This window comes from Bos javanicus, chromosome 10 (assembly GCF_032452875.1).
Source record: "Bos javanicus breed banteng chromosome 10, ARS-OSU_banteng_1.0, whole genome shotgun sequence".
Lineage (NCBI taxonomy): Eukaryota > Metazoa > Chordata > Mammalia > Artiodactyla > Bovidae > Bos > Bos javanicus.
This window is the reverse complement of record NC_083877.1, coordinates 23811443-23833017: the sequence shown is the minus strand read 5'-3', so window position 1 is coordinate 23833017 and position 21575 is coordinate 23811443. Positions and strand designations below refer to the sequence as shown.

Here is a 21575-nt window from a genome sequence, read left to right as displayed (position 1 = left end):
TGTGGCTCATGGATAAAGTCAAGGATAACATTTTTCTGATTTGCGGAGGAGACCAGGATACATGCATCACTTTTCTGTCCCTGTCCACCAGAGGGTGCAGATTCCTAACACAGACACATTTTCTGTGTGACTAAATTTCACTGTGACTTCAACATTTCTTCATGTTAAGAGTCAAGAACGTTATTCAGGAGATACTCTACAGATGAGCTCTTCTTCAGGCTTAGTGACCATAATACTCTTCCTGCTGGGTAAGCAAAATGCCTCCAAAAATTTGAATTCTTTCTTCTGTTCTATCAACTAAACCTTTAATCATAATTTTATCCTAGAGCTTTATGCCTAAGATCACAAAGAACTCTTATTTTTCCCCAGGACAAACTCGTGGAGACTCAGTGACCCAGTTAGGCAGCCTAGTAATTCTTCCAGAAAAGGCTGATGTGACCATCAATTGCACTTTTTCAGCCACCGGGTACTCCATTCTTTTTTGGTATGTTCAGTGTTCAAGAGAAGGTCCACAGATCTTCCTGAAGGCCATGAAGGACAAGGAGAAGGGAATCAGCAAAGAGTTTGAAGCCACATACTGTGGAAAATTCTGAAAGAGATGGGAATACCAGACCACCTGACCTGCCTCTTGAGAAATCTGTATGCAGGTCTGGAAGCAACAGTTAGAAATGGACATGGAACAACAGACTGGTTCCAAATAGGAAAAGGAGTATGTCAAGGCTGTATATTGTCACCCTGCTTATTTAACTTATATGCAGAGTACATCATGAGAAACACTGGACTGGAAGAAACACAAGCTGGAATCAAGATTGCCAGGAGAAATATCAATAACCTCAGATATGCAGATGACACCATCCTTATGGCAGAAAGTGAAGAGGAACTCAAAAGCCTCTTGATGAAAGTGAAAGAGGAGAGTGAAAACGTTGGCTTAAAGCTCAACATTCAGAAAACGAAGATCATGGCATCTGGTCCCATCACTTCATGGGAAATAGATCGGGAAACAGTGGAAACAGTGTCAGACTTTATTTTTGGGGGGCTCCAAAATTAGTGCAGATGGTGACTGCAGCCATGAAATTAAAAGACGCTTACTCCTTGGAAGAAAAGTTATGACCAACCTAGACAGCATGTTAAAAAGCAGAGATATTACTTTGCCAACAAAGGTCCGTCTAGTCAAGGCTATGGTTTTTCCTGTGGTCATGTATGGATGTGAGAGTTGGACTGTGAAGAAGGCTGAGCACTGAAGAATTGATGCTTTTGAACTGTGGTGTTGGAGAAGATTCTTGAGAGTCCCTTGGACTGAAGGAGATCCAACCAGGCCATTCTGAAGGACATCAGCCCTGGCATTTCTTTGGAAGGAATGATGCTAAAGCTGAAACTCCAGTACTTTGGCCACCTCATGCGAAGAGTTGACTCATTGGAAAAGACTCTGATGCTGGGAGGGATTGGGGGCAAGAGTAGAAGGGGACGACAGAGGATGAGATGGCTGGATGGCATCACTGACTCGATGGACGTGAGTCTGAGTGAACTCCGGGAGTTGGTGATGGACAGGGAGGCCTGGCGTGTTGTGATTCATGGGGTTGCAAAGAGTCAGACATGACTGAGTGACTGAACTGAACTGAACCACAGAAAATCAAAATCCTTCCACTTGAAGAAAGCCTCAGTCCAAGAGTCAGATTCAGTTGTGTACTACTGTGCTCTGAGTGACACAGAGATGGGAACTGCAGTGGGAGCTGAGCATACTCTGAGCAGCAGTGGGGCCTGGGTGCTGAGCGTCTGACTATCTGATCCACTCTGTGGCACAGTCTATGGTGTTTTGTCTCTCAGTCTCTGGTTGATACAAAACTCATACAAATGATGAGGGCATGAGAACCAGAAGTGAATATTCCCCATACCCAACTCTCATTAGTGAGTTTAGCAAAAGAGTATGACATCAATAGTTCCTTGTCTAGGATTAAAGTAATTTCATGGTAAAGTCATGTAAATAGTGAGACTTGGACCATTAAAAGAAGAAACAAGAAGCATTGGGATTCTGCTGTACCCTTGTGAAAAAATTTAGAGACCAGAGACATCAATTACATTTGAATAATTAGGGTGGATGATGAGGGTGTGTGTTTGTGTGTTCCGAGGTCATTCAGGGAGTGAAGGTTGAAAATAGGAGGACTAAAATATATAAGCAGAGACTACCTATGTTCTCTACCAGAGCCTGTATAATAAGCAGTGATCACTTCCCAAACCCAGCAGAAAACTGGAAGTTAGCCAGTGATGAATTGAGCAATGGCACATGTAAGTAAGAAAGCCAAAATAATTAAAAATTTAAAATATAATAATTAAGTATTCACTTTAGGGAAATAAAATATTATTTAAGAAAGTAACATACCCATAGTCTTTATGATTCAACTAAATTTTCTTCTAGATAAGTTTTACCACCAATTTTTCCTTAAACTTTGCGTATTACTGAGGTTTTGGACTTTTGCTTATCAGTTAAGCTTTAAATTTTAAAAAAAATTATTAAAGTTTATGAATGAGATGGAATTTCATTTTATTTAAAAGTCATTTATATGTTTTGTGTAAATTTTCTATTCATGTATCTTACCATTCCCTACTGTGTTATGGGGCTTCCCATAACACAGTTATAGGGTTCAGTGGGAAGGAAATGAGGGTTCAATCTCTTGAGTCCAGAAGAGCCCCTCCAGAAGGAAATGGCAACCCACTCCAATATTCTCACCTGGGAAATCCCCTGGACAGAGGATCCTGGTGGGCTGTAGTCCATGGGGTGCATGAGAGTGGGATGTGACCTAGCAACTAAAACAATACCTGTGTTAGAGAGTCATTTAAATATAGACTTGAAAGAGCATTCTCTGTCAAGAAAGTTGTCATAAAACTGTCATATGTATGTCTTTAAAAAGTTTAATACAACCTTTTTGACTTTGTTCATGTTTGCTATGCAGAATTTTAAAAATAGTAAGTAGTAAATTTATGAAAATTTTCTTTTATGGATTCTGAGTTATATATTTGGTTGTTCACAATCTGTAGCACCTTAAATAATAAAATTTTATCTCACATTTTCTTTAATTTCTCTCAGGTTAGTTTTGTCTTTAAATTTCCATGCGTGTGTGTGTGAGTTGAGATTGAGGTTAAGGCTATCTGTTTTTCTCAGTTTTTGTTTATTTTGAGGCAGCTATCCAGGCTCAACCTCTTGAAGGGCTCATTTTTCTTCTGATTTTTAAATGAATGTTATATTTGTCTTTTTTCCTATCTCTTTCATTTTTCCTTATTAAGATTTTCACCCTAGGCATTCTTTTCTGTTCAATATTTATATCTCAACATTAGTAGTGCTTTTTGCCAGTTGCTTACTGGATACATAAGGAATACATGTCCAGTCAACTTCAAGCCTGTGCTAGAAATATAGAGAAAACAATGTGGCTGGGAGAGCCACCATTGGAGAAGGAGGGAGAGATGAATCCACCCCATCGCATCACAAGATGTGTATGAAGCATCATCTCAGGCAATGGAAACTATCTGCCTGTGTTCCCAGCTCTGTCAGTCGAGGACCCAGGCAAAGTCACTAAAAACATGTTTACAATTAGTCCACACAAGGATGGGAGGTGGGCAATCAACACTGGAGAACAAGAACGATTTTGTGCCATCTGTCTTCTTGAAGAAGATTTAAATAATGAGGACTGGAATTTGGAGTTTGGAGGAATCACATCTACTTGAAATGCCTTGAAATCTGCAGCTGCCTCGGTGTTTTGAACTCTGTCATTGCTTTGTAGGGCATTTTTGAATTTTTTTTTTCTGTTGTCACATTAATTTTTGATGAAGTTTGTAAAAATCTACTTTAGTAACTATCCTTGCCTCTGTTGAAGGTGTTGTTGAAAATTGATTACTGTATTTCAAACCTCTTGCCCCTAATTTAAGCAGAACAGGTATGGACGGCTCTGTGGTCTAAGGCTCTTTCCTTCTCTCTCCTCTTCCTTTCCTGCTCCCTTTGCCTCTCTCCCCTCTTGTCTTTTCTCAGCTCTTCTGCTCTTGATTTTCCTGGACTGATTCTGTTTTCATCCTTCTCTGAAGTAAGCGTTTCTAATCAACCATTTCTTTGAGCCATCAATGTTTAAAAATAATTTTATTGTGAAATATAACAAATGTTCACAAAAGTATGTAAAACTCACAATATATATTATTTAGGTACATACAAATTTGAGACTGTGGTTTTTTGCTTATGAACTTTCTTTATGAATTTTAAAAGTTCTCTGTATTAGGGTTTCCCAGAGAAACAGAACCAATAGCATTAATTTAATATGTGTGTGTCTTCACCTCTAATAATCCTATTCTGAAGGCCTAGTTTGTTATACGAGGGGATAATATGCTAGCTTTTTTAAGGTAAGTGTTTATGTGATATATCTTTTGCCATTTTTTTTTGCTTTCAAAATCTTTGGGCATTATATTTCAAGTTTGGAATAAATCCTCAGATATCCACACTCTCCAGTGTTCGTTGGCCTCCTATTTCACTGAGAAAATAGAAGCAATAAGAAAATTTTCACAAGCTTCTACACTTAACACTTTTTAAGGTAATTCACAGATTTCCTTTTCTTTCAGTTGGTTACTGGAAATTTATTTCCTGCCTTTGATTGTATCATGTTTTCTCAATTCTTTATGCATCTTATAGATTTGCTTTGTTGTGTGAGCTTTTGAAGCAGCAGGGACCTCTCCCAGTATTTATGGTCTGGTCTTGACTAGAAGAGACCTTCCTCAGTCAACAGTGCTAAGTATGAGGCAATATAGAGACCAGTCCCTTTGAGAGTGTACTCCTGAGGAAATTTGGACAAGGACCCATTGGTTTCCTGTCTTTTCATTTGGAGGAAACACCTCAGTTCTATCCATTCTCCACCTTGCAGATCAGTACTAGCTGTAATACCACACAATTCTTTTTTCCTTTGCTGCTAGCTGTTCCAGTGACCAAACCCTGCCAGTCATTCAGTGCTAAGTATGGCCCGAAGCAAGTAGAAACTGGCTCCATGAAGGCCGCTTTGAATTATCTGGCATAAGGCCCCCTTCACTCTGTGTGGGGTTAAAACCAGTTCTGCGCTGATTCCCTGTCTTGCAGGGCAGTGCTAGTTGTGGAACCACACTCTCCCTTTCCTTGTTCCTTACTATCCCAAGGGACCAGGCTCTGCTCCATCCTGAATAGGGGGAGATAGAGACCATTCCTACTCTGAAATGCTAGGAATAAGGCCAGCTCCTTCTCCTGCCCGGATTAGTTCTCTTTTCCCCTGTGGAGGAAGAATCTCAGTTCTGCTCTTCCAAGTTCACAGAACAGGACTGGCAGCAAAAGAGATGTCGTGCATTTTCCTTTGTTTCTCACTGTCCCGAGGGATTGCTCTCTGCCTGTCATACTGGGCATGAGATAAGATAGAAAACCACCACACAGAGGGCACCCCAAAAGGACTGAAGGTCGGGTGCAAGCTCCAGAATCACTCCCCTCCCCCATGGGGGACACGATGGGCACAGGCTATCTCCTTGGTACTGGGCTGAGCCCATCTGGCTGAGGGACTGATGTGGATGAAGAGAAATTGCTCTTCTTTCCCCTGTAAATGTGACTGCTCTCAGCTTGTTCTTCCACGAGTGTGTTTACTTTTAGCTGGACTCGGCATTGTCCTTCAAGGTATATTGTTGCTAATATCATTGTTAAGTCCATGTCTGTGGAGGAAAGAGAGATAGGGCTTCCTCCTTTGCCATTATGCTGATAGTCCACATCATGTCTTTTAAATCTTTCAAAAATGTCAGTAAAATGTTACCATATATATTTTCAGATAAGAAAACTGAGGCTTAATTCCTATAGGAGTCTCCTATAAAATAAGTCAGAATTCATACTGGGGTTTTTAAACATGTTTTATGTACTAACCTACTCTGTTTACAGAGACTTACAGGGGCTTATATTCAGTGTTATGTTGAAAATAGTGAGAAGGAAACCTAGCAAGAAGCCTAACCCAAGGTTCTGAGCAACCATAGCTCTGACCCCAAGATGGCAGTATTTGCATTGGCCTTGCCTGTGGGTATGATTGAGTATGAAGCTGCAAAATCTGGTCTTTGGCTCAGTAGGCTCAGTCTCTGATTGGCTAAGCATAATCCCTGAGAATCCTTTGTTAATGTAAAAAAATAAAAAGTATTGAAAAGACAAGTCAGTGCTGGGGGACAGCCCAGTGCAGAAGAATGGACATGCATGTGAGACCCTCCCTGGTGGTTCTGTGGCTTCATTTTTGTTGTAAGTTAATGAAGAGTTTTAGCCAGGTTGACACAGTAAGTCCAGGGGATATTTTTAAAGGTTTGCAAAAAGGTGTATTGCATGTATTGCTTTGGGGTAGAAGGACAGAAGAATTTGGGGCCATGTTATGGTTCAGCTGGGATTCATTCTGGAAAGGAGTAAGAGATGCAAATTAGAAAGCAATAAAAATGGGTGAGCTATCTCTCAGATCTCTCTTTGCTTTTTGAACAGGCGTGAGTGGCAAAAACCAAGTGGAACAGAGTCCTCCATCCCTGGTGGTCCTGGAGGGAGAGAATTGCACATTTCAATGCAATTATACAGTGAGCCCCTTTAACAACCTAAGGTGGTACACACAGGACACTGGGAGAGGTCTTGTTTCCCTGATAACCATGACTTACAGTGACAACAAAAAGTCAAATGGACGGTACACAGAGACTCTGGTTGCAACTGCCAAGCACAGCTCCCTGCACCTCACAGCTGCCCAGCTCAGTGATCCAGCCTTCTACCTCTGTGTGGTGGGTGCACTATGCTCCCCAGGCACTCACACTCTGTACACAAACCTGCAACTAGAGGTTGTCAAGGAGCATTTTTTGAAATGTTGTATGCAATTTCAAAGTGAGCTAGTGCTTCTCTTTCAGACATGGCTGAATTTGTATCTACTAGGAGAAGGCAATGGCACCCCACTCCAGTACTCTTGCCTGGAAAATCCCATGGACGGAGGAGCCTGGTAGGCTGCAGGCCATGGGGTTGCTAAGAGTCGGACACGACTGAGAGACTTCACTTTCACTTTTTCACTTTCATGCATTGGAGAAGGAAATGGCAACCCACTCCAGTGCTCTTGCCTGGAGAATCCCAGGAACAGGGGAGCCTGATGGGCTGCCATCTATGGGGTCACACAGAGTCGGACACGACTAAAGTCACTTAGCAGCAGCAACATAGAGGTGTCCTCACTCAACACAGAAAGTTAACTGCTCACCTGGTTATTCCCAAGGGTAAGACCATCATATTGCATTACTATCCTGAAGTAGATGATAGTTTTGATTAAAAGGGAGAGGTCAGCTCTGTGTGGGGTTCAGCAACTAGTAGTATGTCGACTGAGTATAAAAGCGAAATGTTGACAAAGCTGATGACAATATTTGATAAGACCACTAATGTCTTTTGTGTTTGTTGTCTTTATCTCACAGGCATTATGCACAGAAAATGACAATACCTTCCTTCTTGTATAATTTAATGTAGATTAGAATAAGAATCCATACAAGACTTATGAAGCAGGGTCCGGATATAAGATAATTATCCTGAGCTACAGTGTCAATAACTAAATTTATATATATCAGCTCATTGAGCAGGTTTTTGCACTGACAGGAGAGAAAAGAATCTTACGAGGTTTTCCCTGGAGAGGGTTGGTTTAAGTTATTCATTTTTTTATAACTTGTACATGGTAAATGCTCAAGAATTTTATATAAGAAGAAAGGGAAGAGAAAAATCCAGGAAATAAATAGTAGGTGTATCTCTCCAACTACTCTGCAACTACCCTACACTTGATCTTGATGTGGTCCTCTCTCCATGTTACGTCTTCAGAGATCAGAAGACGCTGGGTGAGTGTGTGCAGGGGGGCATGGATCTGATTTCTGATTTGCTGAGGAGTCTTTCAGCTTCTTGTGACAGTGAATTCATGAATATTCACTCAGATAAACAAGTTGCTTGACCTGGTAGTGTCTGAGAGCTCGCAGACTCCAACCTGAGTTCTTATGAGTCTGGTGAATGGAAAAAATAGAGAAGTCTTTGGGAGTTTCATTCCTGTTTCTTTTTTGGCAGCTGTGCTGTGAGTTGGCTGGCTTTGAAGCTATGAATTAAAAGAGCAGATCCTAGTAATCTCTCTAAATCTGAAAGTTATAGAAGGGTGGCTAGTGTTACTGGGGTCACCTGGGGGGGATTGTGAAAAGGAAATATATTCTTTCAAAAAATAATTGGCCATTAATGTATCTCCTTTGTCTGTGGTTCTCTGTTCAAACAGGGGTGAGCAGCCAATATACATTGGACCAAAGTCCTTCATTCCTGAATATCCAGGAGAGAACACATGATGATCTTAATTGAACTTATCAAAAGAAAACATTTTACAACTTCGTTTGGTTCAAGCAGGAGCCTGGGAAAGGACTTGTATCTTTGTCTTTAATTCAATCAAGCCAGAAAGAGGAGGCAGACAAAAATTTTAAGGAACTTCTGGGAAAAGAGAAGGTTTAGAGTGTTTTGCGTATCTCAGCCTCCCACCCTGGAGACTCAGCTACCTACTTTTGGGCTTTGCAACGCAGTGCTGTCCAAGCACCTGTAGCCTGTCCCACAACTGCCAGCTGGGCCTCTTGACAGGGGTCTAGCCTTGAGGTGAGAATGAAGATGCTTCCTTTATCCACAGAGGGAGTTTTCTTAAAATCTCTGTCTCCAAACAGAAATTAAGGATAATCTATCCCTCTCTTATGTGATGAATCTGAATTTATATTGAATTAAATTTCCTTTTGTTACTATTAAAAGCTCATTCCTCAGTGCAAATTGTACTCCTCCTGGGCCTGTTTGCCAAGATTTCTTTTCACCGTCTACCCTTCAGGTGAGAGGGCAGGCCCCTTTGTCCTCAGGCTCCAGTTCAGAAAGCAAGTTTTCACCATGCTGTGCCCTCTCCAGTAGCATCATACTCATTGGTTCATAGTCTTCATGATATTTTTTTATATCTGTGTACCATTTATATGATTATTTACTAATTTAATATTAAATTTACTTTTATATTAAATAGATTTTTAAAATGTGCAAAAAGTTACCCTTGTTTTAATGGATGTTAATATGAAACCATATATTTCATGTGCAGATTATATTTATTCTATTACAAATTAAAATAACACCTTATATGTAACATATTACAAATTAAAATAATACCTTATCTGCAACAATTACAATTTTCTTTTATGTACTGCCTACCATGACCTCTTGCATCAATCGCACTTAAGGAAATACTGATTCAGTCCATGCCCTTCATTTAATGGGTGAAAGAATTAGGATTTACAGGATTTGAATGGCCATTTAAAGCATGACTTATAGCAAAATGAAAGCTGGGAACAGAGCTCAGACACTCTGACCTTTTGTCAATTGCTTCTTCCACTAAAGATAAAAAATGGATCCAGAGTTTGAAGGAAGGAGTCTAGTATTTTAAATCTAAATTAAGCTAAAATTTTATTAATTATATATATGAATTTTAAATAAATTAGAAGATATAAACACATTTAAAAAGAGAACACTCCCATAATTTCATGCCATAAAGGTTATGACTATCACCAGTTTTCAGAATTTTTGGTGCATGTATTATACAGCTATATTTTTCTATGAGAGGGGACTATAATATACCTAGAATTTATAAACATATTAGTTTTTCTCAACATTGTAGATATTTCCATGTCAGAAAACATATATTAAAGGCATAATTTTAAATGATTGGCTAATTTCCATTATTTAGATGTATTTAAAAAACTAATCACTATTTGGTATTTTTCCAATTATACAGTATTATAGACAATATTTTTATGAACAAACATCATTTAAGTTGTAGTTTCAATGGAAGTGAAATTGCTTGGATAAGGGAAGAAGCATGACACTAAATGTTTGGTTTCCATGAAGAAATTTTTCACCAAGCTATGGCTTCAATAGCAACCCATGAAGCTGCTGACTTTCCAATACTATACCAAGTTAGGATATTACTACTTTAAATTGGTGTTCATTTTACTAAGTGAAAAATGTCAGTTTTAATTTTCTTTTATTTTAATCAGTAAGGTTTTCGTCATTACACATTTTGTAATAAAAAATAAGATTAGAAAACATCAGAGTACCTCACAGAAAATAAGAACTAATATATTTTCATAAAAGTGAAAAAGCTGGCTTAAAATCCAACATTCAGAAAATTAAGATCATGGCATCTGGTCTTCATGGCAGATGGAAAATAGATGGGGAAACAGTGGAAACAGTGATAGATTTTATCTTCTTGGGCTCCAAAAGCACTGCAGATGCTGACTGCAGCCATGAAATTAAAAGATGCTTCAAAGCTATCACAAACCTAGACAGCATATTTAAAAGCAGAGACATTACTTTACTGACAAAGTTCCATCTAGTCAAAACTATGGTTCTTCCAGTAGTCATGTATGGATGTGAGAGTTGAACTATAAAGAAAGCTAAGTGCTGAACAATTGATGTTTTTGAACTGTGGTGTTGGAGAAGACTCTTGAGAGTCCCTTGGACAGCAAGGAGATCAAACCAGTCCATTCTGAAGGAAATCATTCCTGAATATTCATTGGAAGGTTGATGTTGAAATTGAAGCTCCAATACTTTGGCCACCTGATATGAAAAACTGACTCATTGGAAAAGATCCTTATGCTGAAAAAATTGAAGGCAGGAGGAGAAGGGGATGATAACAGAGGATGAGATGATTGGATGGCATCACTGACTCTACAGACATGAGTTTGAGCAAGTTTTGGAAGTTGGTGATGGACAGGGAAGCCTGGCGTGCGGCAGTCCATGGGGTTGCAAAGAGTTGGACACGACTGAGTGACTGAATTGAACTGATCTTTTCATAAAATAAGATGTATTAAACAAAATTTGGAAAGCACTGTTCTGATCCAGGTTATGTTCTAACTTGTCTCTTTTCTCTCAAAGTGTATTACCAAGTTTTGATATTCAAAATATAGACCAGCAATATTAGAACTTGTGCAGAATCCCAGGATCTACTCCAAATCTACTGAATTTGAATCTTCATTTTAACAAATCCCCAGGTGATTCTACCACTTTCAAATTTGAGAAGCACTAATCTAACTGGTAGCAACAGTGGGTTTTTTTTTTTTTAATATACCATTTTTTTAAATTTTATTTTATTTTTAAACTTTACATAATTGTATTAGTTTTGTCAAATATCAAAATGAATCCACCACAGGTATACACGTGCTCCCCATCCTGAACCCTCCTCCCTCCTCCCTCCCCACACCATCCCTCTGGGTCGTCCCAGTGCACCAGCCCCAAGCATCCAGTATCGTGCATCGAACCTGGACTGGCATCTCATTTCATACATGATATTTTACATGTTTCAATGCCATTCTCCCAAATCTTCCCACCCTCTCCCTCTCCCACAGAGTCCATAAGACTGTTCTATACATCAGTGTCTCTTTTGCTGTCTCGTACACAGGGTTATTGTAATTATAAATCAAAGTTGTTGCTACCTGCCTAAATGCTTCAGTGGATTTCTATTGCCTCTAGAATAAAATACAAACTCTTGGCTATGCTATACAAGATTCTGCAGAATGTGAATCCCACCTGACGCTTCAATCTTAGTTCATAACTCTCTTCCCTGACTCTCTGTGCAGTCACGATGCTGATCTTTCAGTTTCCTAAACTTGTCACGTCTTGTCCCACGATGGGTCTTATTCTTTCATTTATCTGCAATTCCCGCCCCTCCCCCACCACCCCCTCTGCCGATCTTGGTGAGCCTGACTTATTTTCATCCTTCATGTCTCAGCTCAAAATCACTTGTTTATGTTTGATCACTAAATTGTGTCCAGCTCTTTTGTGACCCCAGGGACTGTAGTTCACCAGGCTTCTCTGTCCATGGGATTTTCCAGGCAAGAATACTAGAGTGGGTTTCTATTTTCTTCTCCAAATACCACTACTGTAGAGAAAACCTTCTGACTTTTGCTGAACTTCCTGACTAGTGTAGCCATCCACAAACCCTTTCTTAACTCTGTATCAAACACCCTGGTTATTTCCCAATGGTAATAACCATAATGAGCAGGCATATTTTTGATTGACATGTCAATATAGTCATTGCTAGTAACTCCAGTTAGATTATAAGTTCTGTGAGGTCAGTATTGTTCTGAGTTCTCCTCATGGGCTCTACTTTTAGTGTCTAGAACAGTGACTGGCCCATAGTAGTCAGGTGATAAATATCTACTAAATAAATGTTGCATGGGCCTTCTCCCTCTTTGTTTTCCTTTTCCCTTCTTGTCATTTCCACCCTTGAAACTCTTAACTACACATATGTTCTCATTGCTTCTTATGTGGTATAATTCAGTTATCTCTGGCTCTTACTTGAAGACTCAGGTTCCAGCCTTCCTTTGCTCAGTAGGCTCTGGTAAATAATTAGATCCACACAGGGTCTCAGTCTGTCCTCAGTCAACTGACTTCACTTCATAAGGTGTAATCTCAATGAACTGGGTCAACTTGAAAGCTAGAAACCCTGCAGTGAAATATGTAAAAGAGAAAAAAGAAGACATGTCCCAAAGACTTTGGAAAATATAAAAGGAATTTCAAGTCAAATAATTATGAGCACATGTCAAAATTTGATTTCAAATTACTGCAAGAGAAAGTCTCAGGAAACATATTCAAACAATTAGCCTTGGTAGAAACATTTTATAGGAGATAATATTTTTTTAAAGCTTTGATTAGAGATCATAATTATGATCATAGGGCTCGTTCATTTTTATTCTACTTTTGATTGTGTACTGGTATTAGGTTCCTCACATGATTAATAGTCATTTCCCAGGAGTCTTTATTTCATTACAGTATGTAAGAGAATTCCTAAAGCATTTCATTAGAAATAATAGTTAAGTCCCATGTGAGGCTATAAAGAATATCCTTCAGAAAAGATCCATTTTAGACCAGTTTGGGGAAACATTTTTCTCAAAAGTAATTCAAGTATTTATTATAGTATCTCTAAACGTGGCAGAGAGGGCTTTGTCAGGTCTTGATCTTACTTCGAAGAAGGCAACGGCAACCCACTCCAGTACTTTTGCCTGGAAAATCCCATGGACGGAGGAGCCTGGTAGGCTGCAGTCCATGGGGTCTCAAAGAATCAGACACGACTGAGCAACTTCACTTTCACTTTTCACTTTCATGCCTTGGAGAAGGAAATGGCAACCCACTCCAGTGTTCTTGCCTGGAGAATCCCAGGGACGGGGGAGCCTGGTGGGCTGCAGTCTATGGGGTAGCACAGAGTCGGACACGACTGAAGTGACTTAGCAGCAGCAGCAGATCTTACTCTCTTACAGGCTAATAGCTTGTTGTTTCTTTGGTGCTATCAGTAAAGTCACAAATCCTGTGTCAGAGATGAAGGATGTTATTACTGAGGACACAGCAAGCAGCACGAACACTAGCATATTTGCTTCAGTTGCCTTTGTCCATAAGTCTCTCATGGTGATTTAGTGGGTGTAAATGGATGCTATGCATGCGATGGGATTGTGTCACAGCTGATGAATAGTGAGCTTGGGGAATGTACTGCTATTTTCACCAAGCACTAAGCAAGCTCATTGTTTGTCTCAGAGAAGACATTACCCCATCCATCAAGGTTACATGCTGCAAGCACAACTCTGAGAAATGGTTCAGGTTGAGTGGTAATGACCTTACGTTGTTGGTAAACCCAGAACATCATGTAGAAGTATAAGAGACTCACAGCGAACTGCCTTTCAACAACATTCACTTCATGGTTCTAAATTGTATTCGTTTCTAGAAATTTTTCTTGAGAGTTTGCCACTCCATCCACTGTTCTTATTTCTCTGAATGACAAAGACTGAGATTAAATCTATTTGATTTTTCTCTAACAACAGTTAATTAAATCCACTATTAGCAGGGCTTCCCTTGTAGCTCAGTGGTAAAGAATCTGCCTGCAATCCAGAAGACACAGGAAACACTGGTTCGATCCTTGGATTGGGAAGATACCTTGGAGCAGAAAATGGCGACCCATTCCAGTATTCTTACCTGGAAAATCTCATGGACAGAGGAGCCTGGCAGGCTACAGTCCATGGAGTCATAAAAGAGCTGAACACAGCTTAGTGAATAAATAGCAATTGTGAGCAGAAATTTGTACAGCAGGATGAGACCAGTCTGCATGATTAAGTTCAGTCATGTCTCCTAGGATCCCAGATTCAGTCAACTGTGAATAAGTTCCAGGATATAAACAGCTTGGACATCATATAATATTCATCATGACCCATGCAAAGGAATTGGACACACTGGTCTTTGGTTTAATTTCTAAAAAGGGACCAAAGATCAACCATCCTTCCCAATGGAGAGATGTTCTTTCTTCCCAAACACAAACATATAACTCCAAGGGAGACAGATTGGTCCAGTTTTAAATTTATTGTTAAACTTGATTAGCATCATCATTAAATCACTTATTAAGTTATATGAGCAGTGTCATTCATGAGGCATAATTCAATATGGGCAGACACCAAAAGCATATGTATTTGAACCCGCCATATTCAAACAAAGTTGTGCTGTTTTATAGGTTTGTACATATAGGGGGTTGGGAATCCATGTTGAACAGCTTCCGTTGATGACGTCAGGCACAGAAGAACAGTCCAGGACAAGCCATATTCATATCAATTTTTCTGTTTTCACGGACTATATGGTTGTTCTGCTTAGGCTGCAGTACTGGGTCTAGCATTTAAAGACAGCATGAACAATCTTCCCTTCCAACAAACACAAACTTTCCAGGGTCTAAGGTGTTCCCTTCTCTAGTACCAGGGTTGTTGCTTCTTTTCCACTACCACAAAATTGGCATGATCATTCTAGTAGCTATAACTTTGCCGTTTTTCCTAGTCATTTCCTAATCACACTCAAAATTTTGTATAGAATGATAAGGAGCAAGAGGAATAAGGGCATTTTCATACCATTTATAGAGATCACTTATATTCACCACTTTGGGCCTACTGGGCCATTTAAGGGAATTCTTAGAGCAGTGTATTCAAGTAAACCACAGTTATCTTCACAACCCAGGACCATATTTATTCAACAGGAGAATCTAGGTGGCCGAACAAGAATTAAATAATTTTAATACCATTTTGACTTGCCTGCTGCCAAGAAGGTAGACTAGCCAAGCTGGTCAGAGGTTTACTCTTCAGGGAAAGAAGGAAGCATCATGCTTTCTTTCCACTTCTGACAAGCTGTAGTAGGTGTATTTTTTTTTTTTTTTCCTACTCAACCTGTTAAGGAAAGTTAGAAACCCTGGACCACGTGTGAAAGAAAAACATAAGAATTTGGAGGGAAGCCAGACTAGCTTAGGAACTTGGGGCTTGACGAATGATAGAGCAGTGAGTTCCCTGAGCTTCCTTTTGCCTCATGTAACCCAAGTGAGTCCTGGAGAAGCCAAGAACCTGGAAATGCCAACAGATGTAGATAAAAAAGGCCATGAAAAGTCTTCTCTCTTCAGCCAAATGACCAGGAAGAGGACAGCTTAGAAAGACAGGAAACTTTAGCACATTTACCTGTACATAGAGGCAAACACCACAGAGAGCTGTGCAGCAGCCAAGTAAACACATAAGTAGAAGGAAACAGACGCCTGGCAGGAAAGCCCTGGGTGTTTTAACTCACCCTTGTTCCGTCTTTCCATCACTGGATCCATGACAGTTTTTAGATAGCTGCCTGCATGCCCAGGGTGGGTTCCACTGGTGGAGGGGGAAGAGCTCTTTGTCATGAAAGAGCAGAGCTTCACTGCTTTAACCTGTCTCGTGGCTCCCTCAAGGACTAATGCAAAGGGCTTGTCTATATGTCACATAACTCAGCACTCTCTCAGGGCAGAGAAATTGTTACACAGAGAACATTTTCTAAGAAAAATTCAACAGTAGATTTGAATAGGCAGGAGAAAGAACTTGAAGACAGGTTAATTGAAGTTGTCCAGTCAGAGAGCAGAAAGAAAAAACAATGAAGAAAAAAGAACTGAGACTAGAGGACCTGGGGGACATTGTCAAATTTTCTGACATAAGTATAATAGGATTCCCAGAAGAGGAGGAGAGTGAGAAATAGCTGTGTGAGTTTTGTCAAAAGCAGTGTTCTCTTAAAGAAAAGGATCCCACCGTTAGCATCTTCTCCCTCATCCTACTTCCTACATAGTTGTAGGTGGGAGTAGGGAGGACCTGACCAGTCCATCTTTGATGGATACTGTTTACCTAGTTCCTGAGCAGAAAGGGACCTGCTGCATTGCTGGTCTCTAGCCACTAGCTTCTACAAGGGCACGAGGCAGGAGGTGAAATGAGAAGGAACAGTACTTGTCTGTGCTTCTTTTCCCGTTAGACTCAGTTAAGCTTCTTGCATAGTAGTCCTCTGATAAACCTGGTTTTCTGGTTAAGGTACAATAGAAAGGCAGAGAGTGATTGTTGCTGTTCTTGTCTAGTTGCTAAGTTATGTCTGACTCTTTTGCAACCCCATGGACTATAGCCTTGCCAGACCCCTCTGTCCATGGGATTTTCCAGGCAAGAATACTGGAGTGGCTTGCCATTTCCTTCTCCTGGGGAATCTTCTTGACCCAGGGATTGAACCCGCATCTTTTGCATTGCCAGGCGGATACTTTACCACTGAGCCACCAGGGAAGCTTGTTAGAGAGACTGATACCAGACCCATAACTTTGGAGATTAATCCTGAGATGCCAGGGCTGTGTATAAGAAGAGGGGTTAGACTCATGAACACATCCTTTGGGTTTTATTTACACTCTCGGTACTGAAGGCTGGTCCATCTACTACTACCATCAGCCCAAGTAAGCGATGATTCCTCACACATATGCCACTGGTACAAAATGGAATTAAGAATTAAGTCCTCGACTTTGTTAAAAATCTGCCCAAGTTGTGAGCTGGAAACATGTTTGTTCAGTTAGATTTTAGGTCATTGTGTCTTAAGAGGATTCTTTTGAGTTAGATTCAGTTCAGTTCAGTTCAGTCACTCAGTCGTGTCCGACTCTTTGCGACCCCATGAATCACAGCACGCCAGGCCTCCCTGTCCATCACCAACTCCCGGAGTTCACTCAGACTCACATCCATCAAGTCAGTGATGCCATCCAGCCATCTCATCCTCTGTCATCCCCTTCTTCTCCTGCCCCCAATCCCTCCCAGCATCAGAGTCTTTTCCAATGAGTCAACTTGAGTTAGATTAGATTTATTTAAAAATATAAGTGGGGAAATAAGATAGGAAGTCTTGGCCTGATATGAAGAAAAGCTACACAGATCCCCTGAATCATGAGAGCCTCGCCCAGATTTCTAACACTAGAATATCTTAGGATTGGTTTTTCAGTGTGAGAGAGTGGCCATTTGATAAATCTGCTTCTAACCAGACAAGCGTTACCATTTGATGTAAAACACACATGTAGACATCACTCTATCCCCACACACATTGACTTGAACCATATGCTTCTCAAATTTTTAATTTAACTGAAGTGGCAAATTTTTATTTTCATCAGTTCCCATAGTAAGGATCTATGCTTCAAATATTTCTTTGATCAGGGTCTTGAGTCCACAAGATGGCAGTGTCTTCTCAGGAACTCTGCTCATGTATTCCTTCCTGTGTGTGTGTGTGTGTGTGTGTGTGAAAGAGAGAGAGAGATAGAGATGGAGGGAGGGAGGGAGGGAGGGAGAGAGAGAGAGAGAGAGGGGGAGGAAGAAAGTGGGAGGAGAGAGAAGGAGCTCTGTGGTGTGTTGCATGGGTAATGAAAAAAGTCTCTTTTGTCTTTGATAGAACAGGCTCTTCTTATGATTTCTAAAGCAGAAGAACTGAAATGTCTGAGCTCGACTCTTTTTTTTTTTTTTTTTTTTAGGGTGTAAAATTTGAATCTTCAGTGAACAAGAGGAGGAAAGAATGATGAAATCCTCAAGAGTTTTATTAGTGATCCTGTGGCTTCAGTTGATCTGTAAGTTTGGGGCATTTCTATGGGACCATAAAATACACTATTTGGAGTCATTGTCCCTTCTAGGCTCATGGAGAAACATGAACACTATTTTCCTTAAATAAGGGATGATAGAGGTGGGAGGCCTGTGAAAAGATAACTTGAATTCTGGAGAGGAAGATCACCTAACCCACCTTCTCTGACTGAGCGTTCACGTCTCTTTGCACAGCGGTGAGCAGCCAGCAGAACACAGTGGAGCAGAGTCCTGCATCTCTGCCCGTCCCAGAGGGAGCCGCTGCCTCTCTCGCCTGCACTTATTCTGACAGCACTTCTCAGTACTTCACATGGTACAGACAGTACCCTGGGAAAGGCCCTGAGTTTCTGCTGTACGTGTATGCCAACAACAACAAAGAGGAAGGAAAATTTACAGCGCAGTCCAATAAAACCAGCAAGCATGTCTCCCTGCGTATCAGAGACTCCGAGCCCAGCGACTCAGCCACCTACCTCTGTGCAGTGAGCACACAGTGCTCCCCAGGCACCTGCAGCCTGTGCCCAAACCTGCTGGGGCCCCGGCAGTGCCTCTTGGAGAGCTTAGGCTGCAGGCACAGACATTCTGTTACCTCTCTAGATGGAGATGAGGATTAAGAGTAACAGTGTAGAAGGTTTGATGGATTAGGGAAGTATTTTCATAATTCTGAAAACAGTTGATTCTGCAGGGAAATTAAAGACATCGTTTGGTCTGAATGACTGAAATATTTTTCAATCTTCTTATTGTACTCTAGTCTTGTACCATAACTTTACTCACTGGAATTGGTATTATGATGCTTTCATACATGACAATATTTTAATATGATAACTGAGATACTCCCTCATAGTTCCTGGTACATTTTGCTCTTTCCCCATGTAGTTATTCAAGGTGTTTGATATTCATTGCTCTAGAAAATAATGGAAAAACATAAATGCAGATGTCTTTTTTTAAAGTTTTTTGTTGTTGTTGTGGACCATTTTTAAAGCCTTTATTGAATTTGTTACAATATTATTTCTATTTTATGTTTTTTGCTTTTTGGCTGTGAAGCATGTGGGATCTTAGTCCCCAGACCAGGGATTGAAAGGCACACAAGTGGAAAGAGAATTGAAAAGTCCCCCTGCATTGGAAGGCCAAGTGTTAACCATTGGACCTCCAGGGAAGTCCCAGAAAGGAGTCTTAAGCAACTATTTTGAAAAAGTTGTAAGTCATGAATTATTTTAGTTATAGATCTGCCACCTTATCTTCACCCATCTTCATCTTCAACTGCAACCCCATTGGTGGATTAGATAAGGATACATTTGATGGGTGGATGGAAGGACTAGCATCAGACAGTGAGAACTTGTTGAAACAAAAAGCCTAGACAGTTGCAGGAATTCAGATCAGAGGTTTATGTTACCATTTTTGAGTAAAGGCTGAGTACAACTCAAAGTTGCAGGTGTGAGCCTTGTGGGAGAGTGCATTGATTCCTGTGTACTTGAGTGTGGCTGGGGATGGTAGAGAGAACTAGCTATAGCCATAGAATATCCCACACCCACAGCAGGGTGTAGGGGTACAGATTTCCTGAGAAGGATCTCTGAGTAACCAAAGTTAGGGTGATTAAAGGCCTACATGAATCAGTTATCAAAGACCATATGGTATTGAGGATGTTTTAGAAAATGTTGGTGAGAGAGCTGGGAATACCAACAAGGATATGAACATCTGCCCTCTCCTGACTCACTGGCACTGTGGAATTGTCCTGTAACTTATGCCAAAGTCCAGGAAAAATGTTTATGATTTGATGGAAATCAATTGATGCTTTTGAACTGTGGTGTTGAAGACTCTTGAGAGTCCCTTGGACTGCAAGGAGATTAAACCAGTCAATCCTAAAGGAAATTAACCCTGAATATTCATTGGAAGGACTGATGCTGAAGCTTCAACACTTTGGTCACTTGATGCAAAGAGTTGACTCATTGGAAGACCCTGATGCTGGGAAAGATTGAATGCAGGGGAGAAAGGGATGACAGAAGACGAGACGGTTGGATGGCATCACGACTCAATAGACATGAGTTTGTGCAAGATCCAGGAGACGGTGAAGGACAGGGAAGCCTGGCATGCTGCAGTCCATGGGTTGCAAAGAGTCAGATATGACTGAGTGACTGAACAACAACAAATAGATCCAGGGGAAAAAATTAGAAGTCACAGTCGTCGTAAAGCTGAAGTAGTGGTCTGTTAGACATGACATTGTTTATTTAGTCCAAAGAGCAGGAAAAGCTGGAAATGACTAATTAAGATTTTTACTCAGTTTTGTTCACATAGTCACTGACTAAAAGGATGTAAAAGTACAAAAGACTACAGCCCATGGGGTCGCACAGAATCAGACACAAATGAAGCAACCTAGCATGCAAAGAAGGATGTAATCTAATCGGAATTTGCTTCAAGTTCTCAGTCTGGAAACTTATGACTCAGAAATATTTCCAAATTATGGAAAAAGCACTTGAAAGGCAATGAGAAAGGGCATGAAATGTATTGAGCTCAAGATACTCGAATTCTCTTTCCACTTGTGTGTCTTCTGGTGCCACTGGAAAGAACCTGGTCTATGGTGCTGGTCTGATTACCTTTTGTTGCTAATGAGTGGCTTGATTTCAGGCTATACTCATACATATTTCAGGATAGGTTTAGGATTAAGTGAGGTAGCATATTGTCTTAGGTTGACTTCCTTAACAAAGCCAAAGTTGGGATTTCTGACATCCATCTTATTTTGAGAAAAGCAAGTTAAGTGGGGAGGGGAAGAGGGTAAAAATGAATGTAGCTGAGCTGAACTCTCGATCCAGCCTGACTTCATGGGGGTCTCTGGAGCATGAAACGCCCCACAGAATTGATCCCTCCCACCTTGAGTCAAGGGGCCATACAGCTGATCTTAGAATAAGGCATTCATTGGAGCATGGGTATACTTTACTGGAGAATGGTGATGTTTATTGGTGTAGATCAGTTTTCTGGGAAAGAGGGCAGCTATGAGCCAAGCATAGCCAACATTTGCAGCAGCTGGGAATTGGGTCCACAGGCCTGGAAAAGGGGGTCTAGTTTGAGCACCAGCAGTGTCTACTACTAGCATGGAACTCTCTTGTCATGTGAGTGCATTCAATAAATGGTAGACTTGACATTTTTTTATTTTAAAAGTTAATTTCTTTCTCTATCTCTTGAAAGTGAAAGTGAGTCACTCAGTCATGTCCAACTTTTTGTGACCTCATGGACTATACAGTCCATGAAATTCTCCAGGCCAGAATCTTCTTGTTAATTGGGAAAAGTGAAAAGTCAAAGTGTTATCTGCTGAGTTGTGTCCGACTCTTTGTGACCCCGTGAACTGTAGCCTGCCAGGCTCCTCTGTCCATGGAATTCTCCAGGTCAGAGTACTGGAGTGGGTAACCATTCCCTTCTCCACGGGATCTTCCCAAGGTCTCCTAAATTACAGGGATTGAATCCAAGTCTCCCAAATTGCAGGTGGATTCTTTACCATCTGAGCCACCAGGAAGCCCTTTCTATTTCTTACCAATCTGGAAAAATTAAAATAATGTATGGTAAAGAACTTGAGAGAAAAATTTTAAAAAATATTAAGAATTATTATTCAAAGCAAAGACTCCAGA

General features: G+C 40.5%; 2 gene segments (V, D, J or C); both read left to right on the top strand.

Annotated features, from left to right (window-relative positions):
* Nucleotides 1–202: 202 nt before the first annotated feature.
* Nucleotides 203–5045, top strand: LOC133255146 (T cell receptor alpha variable 9-2-like). The segment is given in 4 exon segments: nt 203–248; nt 370–579; nt 1617–1751; nt 4945–5045. Coding segments are annotated over 4 exon segments (492 nt in total).
* A 12704-nt stretch (nt 5046–17749) lies between these two features.
* LOC133255317 (T cell receptor alpha variable 12-3-like) lies at nt 17750–18624 on the top strand. The segment is given in 2 exon segments: nt 17750–17951; nt 18157–18624. Coding segments are annotated over 2 exon segments (468 nt in total).
* The last annotated feature ends 2951 nt before the right edge of the window (nt 18625–21575 follow it).